This window comes from Cydia strobilella, chromosome 20 (assembly GCF_947568885.1).
Source record: "Cydia strobilella chromosome 20, ilCydStro3.1, whole genome shotgun sequence".
Lineage (NCBI taxonomy): Eukaryota > Metazoa > Arthropoda > Insecta > Lepidoptera > Tortricidae > Cydia > Cydia strobilella.
Genome location: NC_086060.1, coordinates 7000634 through 7024539, shown reverse-complemented (window position 1 = coordinate 7024539; position 23906 = coordinate 7000634). Strand labels below are relative to the sequence as shown.

Sequence of the window (23906 nt, the reverse complement as noted above, 5' to 3'; positions counted from 1 at the left end):
ATAAGTAAAAGCGAGAGAGATAATTAGACCGGACCAAGGTCGCGTTTTCCCGTCTCGCTTACTACTTTAATCCGTATAATTTTGGTATATATCGTATATAATATATACATCTATTTGACAACCGCTTGATCATTGCCAAGAGGCCGATTATCCAATGCATGACCAGTGTTCTAGGCTTAGCGCGTGATTTGATTTCTCTGAAGTGTGAATGGTCCTTTGATGATCCTTACGGTGACTGACAGTCACGCCTACGCCCTACCTTGGCTTGGCGATTTCAAGTATGGAGTCGCCCGCGACAGCGCAAGTCATGCTAAGCGGTCTGGAAAATGTGGCCACAAGGAGTCATGGGCATCAAAATGAGTTCGTAGGCCGCGTCTTTTAGGTTCGCACCGTAACTTCTGAAGTGCGCATAAAGTATTTATAAATTAGAAAATAAGATACTGCATAAGCGACTAATAAATAATTTATTAATTTAAATAAGTAAAATCACAATACATGTCAGCTTATGACCTATAGCCAAAATGGAACTAGGTTTAACTTTTTTATTTATCTATCGTATGGTCTGGGACATGTGCAGCGGCGTCAGCATAAGCTCGAACGCCGCGTCTTTAAGGTTGGCACCGCGGAGGTTGGCTTCGTGCAGGTCGCTTCCGGATAAATCACAGCACTAAAACAATAAAAAAAACATTAAATAAAGTTGGACCAAGCTAACTTTGCATGGCATTTGCAATGACAAAGTGTGGAAATGTTATCATTAATGTAATTTTTTTATGATAATATGGCGTTTATAATGACAACACCACACTTTGTTTTGTCAAAGTCGGTGCAAAGTTAGCTTAAAGGTACTCTGCCTATTGGAAATCGAAAACATAAACATGACATTGACACTTCAGCAAATTAGCAGGTCCTGCCCACTACAGGCAGATAAATGCGAACGTCAACAATCATAAATAATCGAAGTTTCGTCGATCTTTATCTTTATCGCTTGCGATTGTCCGTTAGTTCACTCGTGCTCCCTTGCGCGTTGCAGTCTGCCATCTTTTGGCCAAATCGAAAACTTAAACTTGACATTTACACTTTAACAAACATGGAACATACATGAAAATGCTACCCCCTACAGTTCATGCACACTCCATATAAAGAGCTTCACACACGTAGCTGCACGAATTCAATAGCAATCCAACGCCGAAATGTAGCATAAATCGCATGCAAGCATAGGTGACGTCTGCCCTAACAAGATTTCTTACCTCTAAGTTGGCACCAGCCAACACCGCAGTACGGAGCACACAATTCTGTAGGTTGGCATTCTTGAGTGTTGCCACTCGCAAATTGACCCCTGACATGTTGCTGTCCTCCAGATTAGCACCTGCAAAAAAGGGAATGATAATAGGGGATGTTACTGCAATATTCTGCCACCAGTGCAGTACTAGCCTTTTTAGTAAACCAAAGAGTAACTTATACATACTGTACCTTTAACAGGTTTCTGACAAGTTGACAAAGATAATAAAATATGAAAATGATGCATCAAGGTTGTTTGTTTACAGAGGACCTACCGGGAAATGCGAATCCGAAATTTCGCTATCTGCCTCTTTATCGCTGGAATATGCAAGAGTGACAGAGATGTTAGATAACGAAATTTCGATTTTTTTGTTTCGCGACGCGATACACTTAGATTGTTGCCCCCTACGCAGTAAAAGTATGAAAACGGATTATATCGCGTATATTCAATAGGGATGATGACACATGTTGAATTTTATAACAAAATTTAGTAACATAGATAGCAAATGAGCAATTTATCACAATAATGTAGATATTAAAATAATATATGGAAATAATACAGAACTACAAAAATACAAAAATACACGACTTGAAAGTTTCAAATTTAAGTAATATTTCAACTTCCAAAAAGGAAAAAAGAAAGGGTACCATTCGATTCCTTACATTTTATACAAAAAAATATTGTACAGCAACTATATACATAAACGCAATATTTCACCGACAAAAACACAATTTTCTTATTTTGTCCGTACATTCAAAACGGTCTCTCAGTGAACTTGACGTCACGTTCACTTATCGTTTTGTTAGAAGCGTTTCGCGAGTGAAGTACGACTATCATTTCTGACTTTTGTATTGCTTTAATGCAATGGGTCCCATATAGACATTTGATCCTAAAAATAAACCTGATCGATTGATACCATTGATAAAAATTTGACATCTAGCCTATTTATACTACATCCCGACTTTTCGAACCCTTTACAGCGTTAGTCACCCGTTGAGGCCGTTGACCACGAACGCTGTAAAGGGTTTCGAAACGTCGGGATCTAGTATAAATTCAATATACGCGATATCATCTGTTGTCATAGATTTATATTTCAATAATTATTTTAGAAAACGCCTTATTTCATTGCGGTAATTTGATAGGTCAGCTGGCATGTAGCCTCATTCGCAATGTAACTAAAATGACATGCGAGTTCGCGAGCCGTCTAATTGAACTTTAAACCTAGTCACTGAAGCAATAGCAAGGGCCTGACACTCTTTGATAGAGAAAGATAGTCTTATTGCGATTCCTATAAGAGGAAAGAGAAAATAGTGCCATGCTTTGTCCTTATCACCGACCGGATTTTTTTTCATGGTTGGGTTATGGCAGCATAGGTAGGAGGCGATGGCGAAATACCGAAATTTATAAGAGTGAAAGGGAAAAAGGATTATGCTGCCATACATTAACCTGTCAATACATGAATATGTCTTTCTCTTACCCCTGGTCGCTCGGTTTCATGTCTATAACTACTACACTATGTCTATGAGCAGTAGCTACCTTGATACATGGTAAGATGAGAAAGAAAGAGACAAATAATTACTGCTACTACAAATGCTAACTTCTCTCTCATCTACCTATTCATGAATTCTAATAGATGAAAGAGAAAGAGAGAGAGATTTACTGCTAACTGCAAAAGCTAACCTTTTAAATTAACTCCTTCCATAATAGCACGAGCGCCGGCAGGGTCTTCCATATTACAGCCTTTCAGGTTCGCTCCTGAAACACGAAACTATGGTATCAGTCGATCAGGTTTGTTTTGAGGATCAAATGTCTGTATGGGACCCATTGTCTTAAAGCAATACAAAAGTCATAAATGATGGTCAAAGTCTGACACGCGCACTTCATACAAAACATTACATCGTGACGTCAGCATGTAAAGTCGCTATCGCTTAGAAGAGTTAGAAGCCGTGGAAATCAAGGAAATTGCGATTTTTTTCGGTGAAATATTGCGTTTATGTATACTGTTGCCATACAATTTTTTATTAAATAAAATGTAAGGAATCGAATGATACCATTATTTTTTTCCTATTTGGAAGTGATTTTTTTTTTTACTGATGTCTGATGTCTTGTATTGCATGCAAGTTCTGGAACTATCTCAATGGGGTTGGCCGGTCGAAATAATTAGCAGATTGCGCCTGCATAGCTTGCCCTGTCAATCCCTAGAATTTTATTGTGTCAAAAGTGGGAATTGTCAAAAACGTGTTTATATGTATTGTGTATGTAATGGATTGAAATTTAATTTGAATTATTGTGTAATGACATATTAAAATCTAAATTGACTATTGTGTATTGTAAGTAATTGTAATAAATTGAATTTTTAATTTGCTGTCGCAGCAGTTTGATGCTAAGTTCGGAGAATGATAGGGTATACTTCATGTTTGGTATAATATATTAATTCCTGGATGAATTCCCAAGGCTCTCTACAGCCCGAGCTGATTTGCTACTGCAAATTCCTCGCGAGGCGGCTTTTCTGTATAATATAACAGAAGAAATATCGCTCCATATTCGCACATAATGCTTTAACTCCAATCAGCTGGGCGCACTCTACATTCACGTGGGACAGTTGGCACCACTGAGGTTACAGTGTGATAGTGTGTCAGGCAGGCATAGTGGAAATTAAAAATAAACCATACCTTCCATGTTGGCACACAATGCTTTAACTCCAATCAGCTGGGCACCCTCTAAGTTCGCGTGGGAAAGATCTGCGCGCTCTAGGCAGCAGTTGGAGAGGTTGGCTCCACTGAGGTTACAGTAAGACAGACAGGCATACTGGAAATTAGGAACAAAAATGTGTTGGCAAACTGCGGCTCGCAAGTTCCATACCCAAAGGGTAAAAACGGGACCCTATTACTAAGACTCCGCTGTCCGTCCGTCTGTCAGTGGCTGTATCTCATGAACCGTGATAGCTAGGTATTTCTGTTGCCACTATAACAATTACAAATACTAAAAACAGAATAAAATAAATATTTAAGTGGGGCTCCCATACAACAAACGTGAACTTTTTTGCCGTTTCTTGCGTAATGCTTTGTGTGTCGTTGGCGTACGTGTCGCCATTATTATTTTTTAGATTAAGCCAGGTCCCCACAGAAAACCAGCGCCACGGTTTGCCGCGGCACTATGCTGAGTGGGGATCCTTTTTGGCGTCCAAATGTTTTTTTGTCTGCATGCTTTTCTTTTTTTTATGTACTATGTTGTGGCGTCAAATAAATGTATTTTCTTTCTTTCTTTCTTTCTTTAATGGTACGGAACCCTTTGTGCGCGAGTCCGACTCGAACTTGGCCGGTTTTTTGGAGTTGCCATTGCAGCTTTACAAGATACACAAAATATTAAACAAAAGGGCTTAGACCAATTAAAATCATTTACCTATGGCTCTTTGACATTCCTAAAACTGATGATTACTGAAATCTATACTTAAAAATAATGTAGTAGTGTAGGTAACACTGCGGTACTACATTATTACTATAGATTTCATTACGGGGGTGACATCGTCACTGAGTGGCGAAACCCCATCCTTAAAAAGCAAGAGTTAAAAAAAAGATAATTACGTACCGTGGTTAGCTCTCCTATTCAAATGTTTGCCAACCTCTGTACTAGCTTATTGCAGCTGGAGGCATAGATTACAAATTAATCCATATTCAAAGCTAATGAGTAATCTTTTTCAGATGAATTTATTAAATTAGTATTAACTAATTAAATAAATAATATGTTTAAGTGTCAATGAAACAAAAACTATATTACGAAAAATATTTGCCAGGTTCATTACTAATTGATAATAATTTCAAAGAAGACTAACAGATAATAAAACATAAGAAACCGTATGTCAACTCATATAAGTTGATAAAAATAACATAAAGTTTTCAAAATTACCTTAAAATTTATGTTCCTCAAGTCCAGCTTATTCAAGTCCGCTCTAGCTAAGTTGACCCCTTGGAACCGCAGTTCCGAGCTGATCGGAGACATGATGAGGGCCTTTACCACATCCATCCGGTTCAGAGCTTGGCTGGTGCCAGTATCTGAGGTTGAGCTCTCAATCAGTTCATTGAGTTGCGGTATCATTGATTCTATACCTGAAATGTTTGATATATATGATATAACAAATATTAATTTATGGAACATACAAAAAATTACATTTTCCTAGACCTTATGCAGTTTGAAAATCAATAGACTATTGCATCAACTTATGCCATTGTGTTTAAGCTTTAGGTACAGGTTGTTTCAAACGAGCTGGCACGAATGGAATGGAATGAATGAGTAAATGAAAATATTGAAAATATCTGTGTGTATCACACCGAGAGAGCATATTCGCTCAGTCAGAGCTACCATTGTATTGCTCAATAGCCGGGTCCACACAGAGCGAGAATAAGCGCGAGGCAATTTCCAGGCCAGTGTAGTAGACGTGCCTCGCCCGCACCGCCTAAAATGGTAGCTCTGACTGTATACCAATACAGGTGTCACTCATATAATGAAAGTTTCATTCATTCCATTCGTGCCAGTGTTCGTGTTCGTAGACTAAGGGATACAAAGAAGAATAAATACAATTGAACTGTAATCAAATAAAATTGTTAGGGCTACATAAACATACCATAAAACACAGCCTCTTCCAACACCCCTCTGGGGTTCACATGCTTATCTAATATCACTTCTCCATGCCTCAAATAATTAAGTATCGGCTCGAAATACACCTGGCTCCTATCTATTAAGTACGCGCCACTCGCATCCCTGGCACTGGGTCTCATCAAGTATTCCTTATCGTCATCCCCAGCGAACATACGCGCCAACATCGACATTGGCTCTTTAGCCAGCAATGTAGACCGAGATGTGGTAAAGTGTTTACCACCAACATTCAACGTTATCCAGTCAGAAACCATCTTTTGCTCGACATCACACACTGATAAGTTTTCAATCGATTTCGTCACTCTGGAAGACGCTTCGTCGCTCAAACCAATATATATCTTTTCCTCATCCCTTATAGCTCGTATATCATGAATTTGGCAGTCATTAGCCGCGTATAATTGCACATTATCTACAGATAACTGAAACAGGGTCGCTGCTTGAGAAAGTACGTTTTCCAACGAGTCTTCCACAGTAATAAGCTTTCCATCTTCTTCTGATTTATCTCTGTATATGTACACGCGTTTCATAATATGTTTTAATGTGTTATTAACTGATAAATATGGCTTTATGTTTGTAATAAATAGATGAAAACTCGATTGATTTCTTTGTTGACAATGACAGATCTAAATGTCATTTTTCTTGTCTGACAGCTGTCTAACTGATCTATATTTCTACTCACCATGTCGTTTCTGTTCACGCTTATTATGACCTTATTGGATTTTAATTAATTTAATGTGTTCCAAAGCGAATATGGCCTATATTGATCTGTATTATTTGACAAGAATAAAAAAGCCAATAAATTTTAAAAGTTTTTATTATTTCATTTTTTTAAGCAGATAATAATATTACGTGAAATGAACCAAACTACAAACTTAAAAATAGCATGACCTACTTTTTAATTTTATATTCGACCTTGATCTGAATTTTTCTGCCATGCATTACTAAATCGTTTTTATTTAAAATAACAAAACCATTTAAAATAGAATTTTAATTTTTTTTCGGTGACAAGGAACGAAAAACAAATTTAAGAGGAGTCCCATCGAAACTTACTTTAGAGTATTTAGTTCTATTTCGATACCAAGTCGTTGTTTCCTATGTATGTACTTATTACTATTTTTATATAAGTAATATCTATAGCTGGTCAAGCAAATCTTATCAGTAAATAAGAACAAAAAAAACTATACTCATCCTTTTCTTTTGGGTGCTAGTGTGCTAGTACTAGTAGTACTAGTGTAAGACAAAGATAGTATGATTCTCTCTGTCTATGTTTGAAACATGTTTGAAATGAGATCCGACAGTCCTTTGACAAACTATATATATTGCTTATATGGCTTATATCGTCGTCGTCGCCAAATAGGTACCTAAGGTACCCACAACCAACGCCCACAACACAAGCCTTAGGTATTGAGCTTAATGTGGGAATATCGATTTGTGTAAGATTGTCTCATCTCTCATCTCATAATAGTCATATTTTTTTATTTTTTTTTATTAATATATAGTTTGTTTGGATGCCTTCCATTTGTTTTATTATGAACGGTATCATGTAGAGGAAATATAGAATTGGGTGTTTTCTGACAAAGCCTACGGAGCCTACCTAGCCAAAACACTCCGCTGAAAGTTTATATGCCGGTACCTATCTAATATATGTCACGTGTGTGGTAAAGTGTCACGCGTGCAATAGATTTTAGTATTTAAAGAGCAAATTCGGCCTGGTCAGCCACATTAGGGCTCACGCTAGACACAACGTCCATAATGCACAATGCATAATGCTTCGCTGCTCAATGCACTCATGACATCAGCACCAGAGTGCGACTTGTTTGCGTGGAGATGGGCGAATGTGTGCCAGGAGTGTCTGAGGTTTTGTGAGATGAAGGATGATAGGCTTTCCAGCACTTGCATTTGACTTAATATGACTATCTGTATTTTACTTTATATATATTTTGTATTTGTAATTTGTATACCTGTAACTAGTTTAATTATTCGGTGTATTGGCCTATGCTGTGATGCCGTGTAAATAATTTAAATAAATAAATAAATAATTTAGGGTCGCCGTCATCGAAAACGATGAGGAGGACCATATAGTAAAAATAGTAAAATAACCGTTTTATAAATTTGTTTATCGATTATACGATTCCAGAATTCCCAGATGGCCATCATAAACTCTCTGATCTATACGATCAGCCTTTGACACAATTTACACCTATTCTTGTCACTTTTATACCCTACAATCCCTACATTTCGGATTTTAGAAAGATACATCGGGTATCGGTATCGGCGATAACACTCGAAGGTGATACTGCTGTTCTGCTTTCTTATTAATTCACAAAAAGTTTTAAACTTACCGCAAAACGTAAAGGATACCTATTGTCTCAATGTAAAATAAGCCCTAATTTAATGACATCATGCTTAATATTCGGTTGATGACTTTATTGCGATTTGACTTATGTCATAATCTAAATAAAATATAATCAGAATTTGAAATTCGAAAACAAATTTGAAATTATATAGAGTTGATAATACAGGTCCCATATTTCAATTGATATGGTAAAATTATACAATTGGAAAATTGTGATATTATTGTTGAAAAGACGACTGCACGTCAGAGAATGTCATTTTCTATTACGCGATTACGTCTGATTTTACCCGAAAAACGAATGTCATTCTGAGAGTTAGCGGACTGTACCTACATGGATGTAATTTTATATGTCTACCGCATAATAGACATAGTATAGTAGTTACGTCTACCGTTTATCGGAGGCGATTGCTGAGAAGTTATTATGGTCAGCTATGGACTGGTTGAAGGTTTGGCTGCATGAAGGTGATTTGTAGTATGTAAGTAAAAATATGGTTCTGTAAAGTCGGTTTACGGTCGATAATTTTGCGTGATAACGTCATAAGAAAACATTCATAAAAAATTGCATACTTCTATTTATGACTTGAATTGAATTATTATCACAGAAGTGCGAGTCGGACTCGCCCACCGAGGGTTCCGTACTTTTTAGTATTTGTTGTTATAGCGGCAACAGAAATACATCATCTGTGAAAATTTCAACTGTCTAGCTATTACGGTTCATGAGATACAGCCTGGTGACAGACAGACAGCGGAGTCTTAGTAATAGGGTCCCGTTTTTACCTTTTGGGTACGGAACCCTAAAAAACTAAAATATACCGCAAAAAAGGCGGACTCAATGCCAATGGCACTCTCCTGCAGCTGTTTTTGTCATAGGCGCCTTCCGACGTCCGAAATCGAAAAGGTGCTTCCGATAAATTCAGCCATGTCGGAGCTCCCCGTCAGCTGTCGGACCGATAATATTTTTGTTTGTGTGCGTATGTGTAGGCATAATGCTTGTTGTAGTGTGCGTGACCGCTAAAGCCGGCGCCCTACGCGGATCCTACATCCGATCTCGGATCGGACAATGTGAAAACGCTCGTTTGGGCTTGGGCTGGTGGACTGAATAATTTCACCTAATATCAGTAGCAATACCTGTCATAACTTCGCTGTCCACCCACAGTAAGACGGCAGAAAGTATCCGACGAAAACGTAAATCTCATAAGCCCGAAAGTTTACAATTCGGTTCTATTTCTCGTTATAATTTATAAATCTATTCTGCACTAACATTTATGTCTCTGTTTGATCTAATGGTTGACTGGTAGAGAATGCCTTTTGGCATTAAGTCCGCCATTTGTACATTTTTCTTTGCTAGTGCAATAAAGTTTAAATAAATAAATAAATTCGGTTAAACTCAGGGTAGCCTATAGATAGCATGGCGGCAAACGCGGCAAATAAGCATATGAATTATAGCATGATAAATGTTAAAAAATAAATCATCCACTCACGAAATCATACACGAAAAGTGGAGAGAAATAAACATTATGGGTCGTTTTTACGCCCTTTTACTATGCCATAAAGTATAACTATAAAAGAAAACGGTCGCTATCAGTTTCTGAATCATAAGGCTGCGGCAAATGTGCGAGCGGATTTTATCTTAAAAAATCCATTTTGGCAATGGGAAGTGGGACCACTGGTGGGACCCCACCAGTGGAGCGATAGAACTCGATTTCTACCGGCTTGAATAATCATTCCGTTGATCATTCATGAAGGAAAGGACATTGGAATTAGCTCCGGCTTCCTTATGGCTCATCTACACGATGGGCCATCATACTGGCCCACTAAGGTACTGGTGTACTGGGGTACTGGTGTCGAATAGCTTATGGCGCGGCGGGATGGTTTTTGACCCATTCATTTTATAAAACAGTGAAATTTTATAAAACAGTCAGATGTTTCATTGTATGAGAGGATACTGGTTTCTAAAGTTAAGTTTTCCATGTTGCCCGCTAGTCTCCTAGATAACATTAGAAATACTTGCGTTGATATTGTCACATCGCTCTCCGCGATATTCTAGCCCCATCCTCTTAAACTTGCTTGTGGATTAGAAAAAGCCGTAACACGCCATCGCACCGCACCAAGGCCATTGTGCGACGCACCCATAAGTAACAGTGAGAAAGCCATATCTCTTTCTCGCTCTTACTTATGGGTGCGTCGCACAATGATCTTTGTCCGATGCGATGGTGTGTTACGGCTTAAAGAAAACAAACTCGCAAGGGACCAGTTCTTAAAGACAGCCTTTATCGGTGCCAGTGGGGCAGCAAACTTGATGGAGATAAAAACAGTACCAAAGTTTAGTAGGTTTTTGACTGCTGAAAATAAGTAGCCATAGTATCATTAAATACCAGCAGTCAGAAAATAAGTTTACTGCTAGATAAAGATCTCTCTCTCGGGTACAGCTGCCGTATGAAAAAATATCCTGTCCAGCTCCAGAGATCACCCAAAAATCCTGACATTTCCTGGATGGTAATTTCTGCAAAAGTCTTCACTTCGCTTTCATACTGTCGTGGGCGATATCCTTACTATTGCCACGATAAATTATAAAAGCACCAATTACCTAAATTCCTTCTCATGGCTCCTCTACACTATCGGCGATGTTAGACGATGACTGGCGGGCACGATAGTGTAGAGGGCTTACTCGGCAGTCCCCGCCAGTCATCGTCTATTATCGCCAATGATCGCCTGCGCCAGTGGTTGCGTTGTACAGGCCATCATATGGATGCTTGCACGATGATCTTGCCGATGATAGACGATGATACTATCATACTATCAACGATCATCGCCAATAGTGTAGACTGTAGAGGAAGCATCAAACCTTTCGTAAGCTCCTCAACTCGCCTAGACATAGGTATAATGCTGTAGCTGTGGCCGAAATCGGTCAGGAGAGGAGAGTATTGAGATTGAAAAGTGGGTTAGGTTAGGTTAGAGCGTCGACCCTTACAGAACTGAAATTGTGTTCGGGCATTTTGTTCAGCTGCACCTTGAAGCCCCTAATCTCCTTGACCAGTTCAGTAAACGAGTCGTTACCGTCCGGCTGACGGCGCGAGATGCACCGCCAATGACCTTCCCCTTCCTCTGCCCAACTCCAAATGTTTAGCTATCTTCTGGTTAGTTGAGGTTTATAAAAAACCCTGACACACGCCAAGTCCCACCGCAATAATAACGAAGGACCAAAAATCCTGACATGGAGCGCCATCAGCTTTAATTTATGCGCGTTTATCCTTATTCAAAATAAAGCTTAGCTTTTTTCAGTGGGATAAAAGAAAGAATGTGATTCACCAATTAATGATTTCTAAGGAACATCGGAAATAAAATAAATTTGAGATAAAATTGTCCACGTGAACTTATAAAATGTTTTTACTCAATGAAACTCGACATTGACATAAGTGATTCCGCGAATCTCTTTGAATCAGAAATGTAAATCCTATCGCTAGCCGAGCAAAAGCGTGTTAAAGTCTCGAAGTCATACGTTCTCTGAGGGCCTACCGCCAATTTTGACAAATCGAAACACGTTAAGGATGACTCACGTTAGACCGGGCCGTGACCGGGCCGGAGCTTCCGGCGCTTACTTTTCTATGACATGACAGGTGATCACGTGATGCTTTCCATAGAAAACGAAGCGCCGGAAGCTCCGTCACGGCCCGGTCTAACGTGAGTCATCCTTTATCTGCTTCTCTGTAGCTTGAATATGCAAGAGCGATAGAGAGACAAATAACGATTTTTAATTTTTTGATGTTGGCGCTAGGCCCTCTTCTGATTGTTAACAGTTGTTATTTTTCCATGTCATAAAGTAGTGTAGTAGTAGTAGGTAGTAAAACACTTTATTGCACAAAACAAGTACATAACGCAGAGATACAATGAATGTGTACAATCGCGAACTTATCCCTTTAGGGATCTCTTCCAGCTAACCTTTGTGCAGTCCCTAGCGGCTAGATGCAACATGCAACATCCACCACATTACTTACAATAATTATGTGCCACTTACCACCACAATATTTCTGCAATGCTATTCTAAAAGGCGGCCTATTAAGCCTATTATATAGGTGACGTTTTTGTTTGAAGAAACGTCACTTTTGACACTGACATATCCGATCCATACATATTATGGATGGTATAGAAAGGATCGCAATCTCTTATGGCAAAATTGTTGTAAAAGTGACCGCGTTAAGCTTTAAATAATAGTTCCTAATCTCTCCGGTGGCGCTAGTTAGGGTCTGGGACATGAGTATAACATGAACCATATAAGGCAACAAATAACCCGACCAAATTACGTAGATTGTTTTTGGTAGTATTTCGGTGTATGGTGGCGCCGCCTAATTACTGTTTTTTGATGGACACTTTTCATACATAGAGATTTGGCTCCTTTATACAGTCTCCATGATACATATCATAGGCATAGTATAGTAGTTATAGACATAAAACCGAGCGACCAGGGGTAAGAGAAAGACATATTCATGTATTGACAGGTTAATATATGGCAGCATAATCCTTTTCGTCTTTCACTCCTATAAATTTCGGTATTTCGCCATCGCCTCCTACCTATGTTGCCATAACCCGACCATGAAAAAAAACCCGGTCGGTGATAAGGACAAAGCACGGCACTATTTTCTCTTTCCTCTTATAGGAATCGCAATAAAACTATCTTTATCTATCAAAGAGTGTCAGGCCCTTGATACATATCGTATCTTTATCTTTAGCTTTTTGACGTATCTTATAGTTCGAATCAGGCCGTATGTTCTCACCAACCGTCTGAATAGAGTATTTATTGTTGCCTGAAAGTTCATTTCATTTCAATTAAACGGTGTCTATGGATGGTATAGAAAGGATCGCAATCTCTTATGGCAGAATTGTTGTAAAAGTGACCGCGTTAAGCTTTAAATAATAGTTCCTAATCTCTCCGGTGGCGCTAGTTAGGCTCTGGGACATGAGTATAACATGAACCATATAAGGCAACAAATAACCCGACCAAATTACGTAGGTTGTTTTTGGTAGTATTTCGGTGTATGGTGGCGCCGCCTAATTACTGTTTTTTGATGGACACTTTTCATACATAGAGATTTGGCTCCTTTATAGTCTCCATGACGGTGTCACTAAAAATGTTGTCAACGATAGCTTAACTTTAGCGTGAACTTTAAGGTAAATGTAAAAAAAAAAGATTTAAAGTGGGATCCGAAGCAATAGCTTAGTATGCAAACTGGTTTAAGGCTCCGATAAAAAGAGAGAGACAGGTAGACATCTTGAGGTCAAGCTAAACTGGTTGTAGAAAACGCGAATCACCCGTACTCGTACAGCCAGGAGATGCTCGGTTGAAGAGAAAAGATTCGTACTGAAATGAAAATAAAACACATCGTATAGCGGCCAATTACCTCTTCACTTCAATGAGGGAACATTTCTAGGTAGTGAGTATTTAAAATGCTTATTTTCTGACATTGTATAATATATGTAGGTACTTATTTCTCAAAAAAGTTGTTATTTATGTTAATCAAAGATAGATATAACTCTGGAATAGATGGATACAGTCTAAGGAAAAAACGTGCCTCGAAAATCACGAAAATTTGATTCTCGATCAGATGTCGCTACTACCTTTGCCCTACTCTCGTATAGAGGGCGTTGACGGTTTCGTTTGTTATTTAACAATTTTAACGCATATCAGTGAAAGAACATGGGTCAAAATAATAAAAATAATTAATGCAAATAAAAAAATCATTTATCCATATTTAAATACATTTTATCGCATTTTTATAAACTTTCATTTTTAGTTTTAATGTGTGTCGATAGATGCCAGTGAATTTACTGTGGTTACAAAATTTACTATTACCGCTCTATAATATTATATCCCCTTTGATGTTAATACAAGTAGTTCGCCCCGAACTGAGAACTCGCGGTTAGCCTAAAAGCTAGATCAATTGTATGCACCTACCTAGATGGCAAAGGATCGAAAACCGCGTGCGATTTATTGCAAGGTCTCTGGAGCCCTTAAGTGTGCTCTTTATAGGGTTAAGGTATTATTAGACGAAACTTTTCGTTGGGCAATTTCTGCTGAGAAGGACAAAGAAAGTGATATATTATTTCCCTGCAGCCTCTTAGCAACAAAATACCAGAAAACGTCCGACGAAAAAGGAGATAAATAATAACCCCTTGAAACTTACATAAAGGCAAAGATAGATATAACTCCGTAATAGATGGATACAGTCTAAGGAAAAAGCGTGCCTCGAAAATCAAGAAAATTTGATTCTCGTTCAGAGGGCGCTACTAGTTTTGGCCTACAGTCGTATAGATGGCGTTGACGGTTTCGTTTGTTATTTAACAATTTTAACGCATATCAGTGAAAGAACATGGGTCAAAATCATAAAAATAATTAATGCAAATAAAAAAAATCATTTATCCATATTTAAATACATTTTATGGTATTTTTATAAATCTTCATTTTTAGTTTTAAAGTGTCGACAGATGGCAGTGAATTTACTGGGGTTACAAAATTTACTATGACAGTACCGCTCTAGTATAAGTTACTCTATGATAAAGGTAAAGTTTCCTATAATTCTAATTTATTCACTCCGCTACCACACAACCGGAACATAAATGTACGTTTTCTATAATTTGCGAACTTAATTTCAAAGTAACTCTCTGTAATAATAAACAATAAAAGTGTTAGGGCGAAAGATTATTTCATTCACATCTGCTCTGTGTTTCTTTTACCTATCTGGTATTGAGGTAAGAAATAGTAGCCAAAGAGGATATAATAAGATAGAGCGGTACTGTCATAATAATATAAATTTTGTAACCACAGTAAATTCACTGCCATCTATCGACACGCTTTAAAACTAAAAATGAAGATTTATAAAAATACGATAAAATGTATTTCAATATGGATAAATGATTTTTTTTATTTGCATTAATTATTTATATAATTTTGACCCATGTTATTTCACTGATATGCGTTAAAATTGTTAAATAACAAACGAAACCGTCAACGCCATCTATATGACAGTAGGCCAAAGCTAGTAACGCCCTCTGATCGAGAATCAAATTTTCTTGATTTTCGAGGCACATTTTTTCCTTAGACTGTATCCATCTATTACGGAGTTATATCTATCTTTGGTACTGCCTACATGAAAACTTCGTAAACTTATTTATTAATATAACCGCTAGTAAATTACTGTTGGAGTTAGACTAAGATAAGACTGCAACGGATTTTAAAGCAAACTTCTATGAAATATACGTATAAATAACACTTGCACTGCGCGTACAATCAAAATCGTTGCAGACTTATCTTGATCTAACTCTAATAATGGAATCCGTCTGCAACGACTTTGACACGATAAAGTGTGGCGGTGTCACTATATACGTCATATTTTCTAGGTCGAGTCGGACTCGCGCACCGTGGGTTCCATACTTTTTAGTATTTGTTGTTATAGCGGCAACAGAAATACATCATCTGTGCTATCACGGTTCATGAGATACAGCGTGGTGACAGACAGCGGAGTCTTAGTAATAGGGTCCCGTTTTTACCCTTTTGGTACGGAACCCTAACAAGGTTTTTTTTACAATTAGTTGGTTTTGGTTACCTAACGAAATGTCCCATGATTGGGTGACCGTTATCCAATCCCGGTGCGCCCAAACATTTTCATCAATCAACTATTCTCCTGTTGGTTCCGATTTCAAAGCTGTTGTGACGGCCAAGTACATATATTTCGGCCTATCACCTCCCTACCTTTTACTTAATTGTGTAACTCAACTCTAGAGATTTCGTAAAGGAAAGGGGTAGCGCCGAACGACCTTTGTGCCTTATCTTTGTCGGATTTGTAGATATGTATATACACGCCATGGGACCACTATGAGATAACGGCTGTATCTACAGGCTCCAGGTGGATTTAGACTTAATGCAGTGTTGTAGTTTAGTGTTTGGAGACGTGTAAAAAACGCGTAGTGTGAATCAGGATTATTGTTTTGTTTTAAGAGTCACACGAACCCAGACGCCGCCATACAATCGATAACATGTCTAAAAATCTATGCCTAGTACTCCTATTTCGTTGCTACATATATTTGTATTTGTTGTTATAGCGGCAACAGAAATACGTCATCTGTGAAATTTTCAACTGTCTAGCTATCACGGTTCATGAGATACAGCCTGGTGACAGACAGACGGATAAACGGACAGACGGACAGACGGACAGACGGACAGACGGACAGACGGACAGACGGACAGACGGACAGTCGGACAGCAGAGTCTTTGTAATAGGGTCCCGTTTTTACCCTTTGGGTACGGAACCCTAAAAACTACATACATGCTAGCTACATGTTGTTGTGTGTTTTGTCAATTGTTTACATTTTTGCACCTTACCCCCCCCCCCCCCTCCCCCCCCGTAATAAGGCGAAAATGTAAACATATCTTTGACGTCGACGTATAACAATTTTTAGCAACGAATACTACTAATTGTACTCAAGTATTAATGTAGATTAACTTCGATTAGTCAATTAAATATGCAAATAGAAAACATTAAGAGATAATGAATCTAAAGGTGTATGTATTTTAATTTCAAATTAATTTAGTTTTTCTTGGTTTATGTTGTACGTACTTATTTTAAGTCTAGTTTATATGTAAGTCTTAACTTACTAAATATGTACATATGTATACTATGTGGTGGTAAAATGATTCATCTATCCGAATTTTTTTGGCTACACTCTCAGACAGTCCCAAGAAACATTAGCCGCCAAATTAAAATTTAAAGGAAATTGTGCGTAATCTGCACCGATGACACAACGGGAACTAACTCCATTTTATTTATAAAGTCAGTGTCCAGCCACGGCGAGCATTTCGCGGACGTGCGTGACCTAAACATACCTACGGCGCTCGCCTAAACGCCGGCGCTTAAGTGTATTAGCAAAAAAGAAGTAACTATGGAAGAAGTACCAAAGTATCCGCCTCCGCCGCCGCCTCAAGCGTCAAAGCGCTTAAGCAGACCCAAGATAACCCTACAAATCCCTCAATCACCATATGGAGGCCCACCGTCCGCCGTCCCAAGATTTGCAACCCCCAATAAGTACCATGGTTATCCACCAAGAACGCCAGAATCTCATAAGTTTCATCCCAATTTTAACCCAGAATGGTATTTACACATGACTCAAGCGTCGGACTTTATAAGGAATACGGCGAAAAGTGGCCTAAGTTTCGGTGAAAAGACTGCTCTGTGGATTGTTGGTAAATTGAAGCACTTGTCGAAGCGATGGTTCACGCATTTCTTTTTGATGTTGTGTCTGGTGTTGTACAGTGTTATGGGAGCGGCGATCTTCATGGCTTTAGAGGGTAAGTTATCAGATATTATTAACAAAAACTTAAATAGTTTAAAAACTTAAATAGAGCTCTTTGCGGAGTGGCTTCAAACTGATACTTATAGGATATGTATTTATAGAGCATTTTTTCAGCGTTTAGCCAGCGAGTTATATAGTAAAGTCACACATCAATTATTTGACCAAGTTACACACAGCTAATTATTCTTCGGGTTTCAGTTTCGGGGTGGGTAATATTTGTGGGATAATGTGGCCTATTAGCCTAATGCATGCAAATTAGATTATATTTTTAATGGAGGCAAGGAAAATAACAACATATTCGCATACTGTACATAACCACCCACACGAAGAACTTCTAAAGCTTTTACCTACAAGTACCTTACTAAAGTTTTATCGCTAAGTTTATAGACAGCACCTATCTTAGGTACGTATGAAAATTCGCACTTGGCAGGTAAAAATTCCAACGCTTATTTAAGCTAATGTAAAGGTAGCTAGTAAGCTATCTTGTTCTCAACCCTTCAGAAAAAAAGGTTTTGCAATATCATTAATCTTTCGTCCGCTACGTTTAGATTTTTAAGCAATGTTATTTTCCTTTCTACATTATTTTGCACAATTTCTTACTGGCGGTAAATTATCCTGAAGAATTTCTAAAATGGGGTATATATATTTTATATTTACAGTGCTAAACAACAATCCTTCTGTTCTGAGTAAATTACAAGAAGTCTGAAAAAGCCATTATTTAATAAGGTACATGGTAGGTAAATTAATAATGTAAGCATAGCCCCACAAAATTTAACAATGACCAATGGGAGTTGTAGCAAGAACTGTTAGCAAACCCTGATTTACAAGGCCCTATACCTAATTTAAGAAATAAAAAAATCATGAAAACCATACAAGCGCTACACAACCTACATAATAAAACAACAAAGTACCTATTATTGTTTATTTTACGTTGTATGTTTGTATTTCATCTTGTTTGTAATGTTATCCGGTTTATTTCATGTAATTTTCACGAAAACTATTACATTTATATGAATTAAATAGGAAATTTATCTAACAACACTTGTGCGGCATGGCCTTGTAAGTCATCATGACATTTTAGCGCAGGCGCAGGTTAGATGGCGCAGACGTCACCGCAAAGCGCAAAGTGGATGCGTTCGGTCATGTTTGGTGATAGATAAGGCCGTGTTGTACGGTTGCGTTTGTGGCTCACAAATGGTCTCGCCAAAAACTACTATTTAATTTTCATGCTGTTTTCCGCTATCAATAAAGTGATTCTTGAAGAAGGTTTAGCTGCGCAAAATGTTAAGGATTAGTGTAACCCGTGCGAAGCCGGGTCGGGTCGCTAGTTTATATACATAAGTTGTCAATATAGCCGAACTTTGCAAAACACGCGGACCAGGCACATTCACTAAGAATTACATTAATCTTCCTTTGTACAATTCCACTTTTTATACTATTTCATTTCCATCTCTACATCTCTATTTTCTCTCTCTTTTTCCTTTTTAGCGTTCAAATGTTTTTTTTTGTCTGCGTGCCTTTTTTATGTACTATGTTGTGGTGTCAAATAAATGTATTTTCTTTCTTTCTTTCTTTCTTTGCATTGTCAATAGTAATGTAATAATTAATATTAACTGTCATTATTACTGATAGTGTCCGTTCCACAACATAAATACGTAGTTCTAAAACAAGAATCTCTCGTAGACGTTCCAGTCTAACAAAAACAAGTAAAACAACTTTGTCGCATTTTTAAGCCGCTTTTTATATAGATTTGACGTTCTCTCAGGTGTTCGGCGTAAATTCTACTAAATTATTGTAATTAGGTATTACGCGATACTCGCTTGTTTAAATTTACTTGGAGGACATTTCCAGAACAGTACCTATCCTAAAAAAAAAACATTTGTTGATATAGACTTTTATACAGCGGAGATATATCGTGTAGAAATATCGTGTGGTGTGTATTGTATAGAAATAGGGTTACCACATGGTCCACATGGTTAGATTTTTTGCATATTTCCTGACTGTTTAAAATCCTCGTTTAACAATTTCTTTCTTACTGTAGACCGGGGTCCGCTCGCCTATTACCTTATTTTAAGAATATAACATGGTTTTAAAGCAAGCGTCCTTTGATTTTAGAACCCAAATAGAAGACTAGGCTGTGTACGAACTACGAATTATATTTCAATTAAGCTTATCTTATCTTATCTTATCTTATAGTTTCGGGGGCCCTTTCGGATACACTTCGACCCATAGGGATCTTTTGTGCAGTTACCCCCTAGAAAAGACCCGTCCGCTACTCAAGAGCCTTCCCCACCATCTCCATATGCCGGATGATGGACCTTATGGGTAGCTTTTTGAATTCCTTTGGTACCAGGTAGCCTGTTCCAAAGTCCTTCATTCTTTGTCTGGCGAGGGCGTGACATTCACACATAAGGTGTTCTATTGTCTCTTCCTCTTCGCCACACATACGACAATCGGTGTTGTCAGCGTGCCCCATCTTGGCCAGGATTCCCTTGACCCCGTAATGGCCAGTAAACACCCCCGTTATTATTTGGAGTTGCCGTTTGCTAAGTTTCCAAAGCTTTTTGCTCCAACCAGAGTCTACCCCTTGTATAAAGAGCTTTGAGTGCTTTAGACCCGTCAGACTGTCCCATTCTTCCTGGTGTTTGGTCTTAGTAAGGTCTTTGATAGCCGTTGTGATGGTTCCCTGTGAGAGCCCCACGAATGGTTCCGGACCTATAAGGTTGTTTGCAGATCCGGCTCTGGCAAGTTCATCTGCATTTTCATTGCCCATGAATCCCTCGTGCCCTGGGATCCACACCAGTTGCACTTTGTTTTGCCTTCCAAGCTTGTTCAGAGCTTGGATGCCATTGTATACCAGTCTAGAGTCCACTCTAGGCGCCTTAAGCGCTTTGAGTGCAGCTTGGCTGTCGCTGAGAATATAGATATTCTTCCCTTGGGTTTGCCTAACTATATTCTCATGTGCACAGGCAATTATAGCGTATGTCTCGGCTTGGAAGACAGTGGCGTAATTGCCCATGCTTATGCTACTACTAAAGTCATTTGCATAAATGCCTGCCCCAGTACCAGAATCTGTCTTGGACCCGTCTGTGTACCATATGATGTCATTTTCATCAGACATTGGTGCTTCAAGACCTTCGGTCCATTCAGCCCTTGTTGGAACTTTAACATTAAAATTCTTACGGAACACAAACTTGGGTTGCATCTTATCGCAGCCCATATTCGTAATCCTTTTCATGAAATTGTCACATTCCATGTTTGTGTGTTTAGTCTTTGGCTTGTTATCACTCCAGAGGCCTGTCAAAGCCAGCCTGTGTAACGATTTCCGCGCCTCAGATTGTATCACTAGGTGCAGCGGCGGGAGGTCTAGTAGTACCTCCATCGCCGCTGTTGGCGTCGTTCTAAACGCGCCAGTAATAGCCATGCACGCCGTTCTTTGTATTTTCGTAAGGGCATCCCTGCATGTGCTCTTTAGTGTCCTTGGCCACCATGCCAGGCATCCGTACAGAATGATAGGTCTTACCATCATGGTATAGATCCATCTCAGTACCTTTGGGTTTAAACCCCACGTTTTGCCATATGCCGTTCTACACATTCCAAACACCCTCAGTGCCTTGGTTATGGTAGTTTCGACATGCTTTTTCCAGTTCAGTTCTTTATCTAGTGTTAAACCTAGATATTTCACTTCATCGGACATTTCCAGAACCCTTCCATAAAGCTTCAGCTGTTTCATGCCGTTAAGGGTCTTTTTCCTGGTAAACGGTACTACTACTGTTTTGCCAGGATTGATGGAGAGCTGATGATGGTTGCACCACCTCTCCACTTGCTTCAGTGCTGTATTCATGATTTCCGATACCGTTCCCGGGAATTTCCCGTTTACAAGAATCACTAAATCATCTGCATACCCTACCGTGTATATTGGGCCTTTGTTTAGTTCTTCCAGCAGTGAGTTCACTACCAGGCTCCAGAGAGTCGGTGAAAGAACCCCCCCCTGTGGGCAACCCTTCGTGGCCGTGGCTAATATTTCATCTCCCATGAGGGTGGACTTTATTAGTCGGCTATTTAGCATAGTACCAATCCATCTACAGATTGTCGGTTCTATGCCATGTTTAGATGCTGCAGTGCTGATTGCCTGATACGTGGTGCGGTCAAATGCCCCCTCCACGTCTAGAAAAGTGGCTAGGCATAGTTCCTTGTTCTCTATCGCCTGCTCTGCTTTGGTTGTCACCAGGTGCAGTGCCGTTTCAGTCGATTTACCCGGCTGGTACGCACATTGCAATTGGTGCAGTGGATGTCTCTTAAGAGGACCATCCCTTATATGTCTGTCTACCAGTTTCTCCAATGTTTTGAGGAAAAATGATGACAGACTTATCGGCCTGTACGATTTGGCTTCTGTGTAATCTGCTTTGCCTGGTTTAGGCAGGTATGTTACTTTTACCATCCTCCACACACGTGGCACGTGTCCGAAAGCTATGCACGCTCTGTACAGTCTACCTAAGTGTGGTATTAGTACATTGGCGCCCTCTTGTAGTAGTATGGGGTAGATTCCATCTGGCCCCGGGGCTTTGTATGGCTGAAATGTTGATAGTGCCCATTGTATCTTATCGTGATCTACTACCTTTTTAGACGTGTCCCAGTTGTACCTGGTAGTGCTAGTGGGTTGTTCCACCACACTAGTTACTATATCGTCCGTTACGCTCTGGTGTATTATCGAGCCTGGGAAGTGTGTGTTACACATGACTTTTAGGGTTTCTAACCCCGTTTCAGTCATTCCTCCATCACTTCTTCTAACTGAAGTGAGCGGAACTGACTTCGTTGTGGCTAGCGCTTTTGTAAGTCTCATGCCTTCCGGTATGGACCTGATTTGATCGCAATGGTTCATCCATGCCTTCCTTTTTGCTTTCCTCACCGCTTTGCTGTATTCAGTGAGTTTCTGCGCATAATGCTGAAAGTCCTTAGTCCTTTTAGCATCGTTGAAGACAGCCCTGGTTTCCTTCCGGAGTTTTGCGATCTCCGGGTTCCACCAGGGCACCTTCTTTGCCAGGATTTTCTTTTCCGGGCAGTTGTTTGCCCAGGCTGTATAAACAGCTTGTACCATTCGGTCTGATTCAAGTTCTATGTCACTGATAGAGTTTAGCTTGCCTTTAAGGTCTCCCAGTTCCGCCTTCAAGTCGCTTTTGAACGCTAACCAGTCGGTGTTTCTGGGATTCCGTTTGCGTATAATTTCTAATTGAATTTTAGTCTTATACCTAAAGCATATGTATCTATGGTCCGATAAAGAAATCTCCCCAGAGACATGCCATGAGCTAATCTTACTACTCGCGTTGTTGGACGCTAGCGTTATATCAATAACCTCACCCCGCCTAGCATTGACGAATGTCGGTTCATTGCCTTTGTTTAATAATTGTAAGGAAGAGCTTACCAGAAAATCCAGTACCTTCTCCCCTCTTCTGTTGACATCCGAGCTTCCCCAGATGACGTGGTGTGCGTTCGCGTCGCAGCCGATGATCAGGTCGGTGTTCGCCTGGCTGCAGTAGACAGCAAGATCCCGCAGTTGCCCAGTGATTGGATCTGCTGCCTCGTAGGGAAGGTAGGCTGATGAGAAGATTAGAGCCTTACCCCCCCCCTTGTTTTGGATCTTGACCGTAGTCAGATCCCTGGAACAGAAAGCATGTAGAAGCATAGCGTCAATGCCATTTTTAACATAAATACATGTCCTCATATTACTTTCAGGACACACATACAACATTGTCCCGCCAGTACCGTTTAAGCCTCTTATCTCGCCTTTGTAAATATATGGTTCTTGAATAAGAGCAATATCGAACTTGTCGCTTTTTAGCTGCCTAGCCAGAAGGGCAGTGGCTGCTTTATTGTGCTGAAGATTTATCTGTACGCACCTTATACCCTCCATTGCGGCTTTTCAATGTTTGGTGGTGCTGAGATCAGCAGCCACTTCTTGGACCGTGTCGTCCCCGTCGTTGTAAGACATGGGTGATATGTTGCCGTCCAGGTAGAGTTCCGAAAAACCGCTCAGGTACTCTGACCCCGCCACCGAGTTCGGTGACGATGCCCGAGCCATGAACGGTTCAGCGTAGTCCCCCCCGGGCTGCACCACATCCCCCGTCTCCTCCGACCGGTCCCCAGCCACCTCCACAGGTGCGTCGCCAGTTGGTGGCGCCTCCCGTTCCGGGGCCTCCCCTGTCACCGTAGCAACCGTAGCCTCCTCGGGTACTACCCCACAGGCCCCGATCTCAGCCCCCTCAGGCCCCTGCTCCC

General features: G+C 39.7%; 2 protein-coding genes across 4 annotated transcripts in view; one reads left to right on the top strand and one right to left on the bottom strand.

Annotated features, from left to right (window-relative positions):
* Positions 1-6565, bottom strand: part of LOC134750524 (BTB/POZ domain-containing protein KCTD9) — a 512667-nt gene extending 506102 nt beyond the window's left edge. For 2 of the 3 annotated variants that reach the window (XM_063685716.1, XM_063685715.1), the window contains exons 1-6: positions 5901-6565; positions 5186-5385; positions 3952-4087; positions 2960-3034; positions 1248-1366; positions 539-667 (exon numbers count right to left, since the gene is read on the bottom strand). In XM_063685716.1, the coding sequence (XP_063541786.1) occupies positions 551-667; positions 1248-1366; positions 2960-3034; positions 3952-4087; positions 5186-5385; positions 5901-6459 (1206 nt within the window). In that variant the 5' untranslated portion in view covers positions 6460-6565 and the 3' untranslated portion in view covers positions 539-550. The remainder of the gene's footprint in view (positions 1-538; positions 668-1247; positions 1367-2959; positions 3035-3951; positions 4088-5185; positions 5386-5900) is intronic. The other variant, XM_063685718.1, reaches the window with a different exon arrangement.
* Positions 6566-16993: 10428 nt separating this feature from the next.
* Positions 16994-23906, top strand: part of LOC134750780 (uncharacterized) — a 116971-nt gene continuing 110058 nt past the window's right edge. The window contains exon 1 of the mRNA XM_063686023.1: positions 16994-17625. Within this exon, the coding sequence (XP_063542093.1) occupies positions 17220-17625 (406 nt within the window). The 5' untranslated portion in view covers positions 16994-17219. The remainder of the gene's footprint in view (positions 17626-23906) is intronic.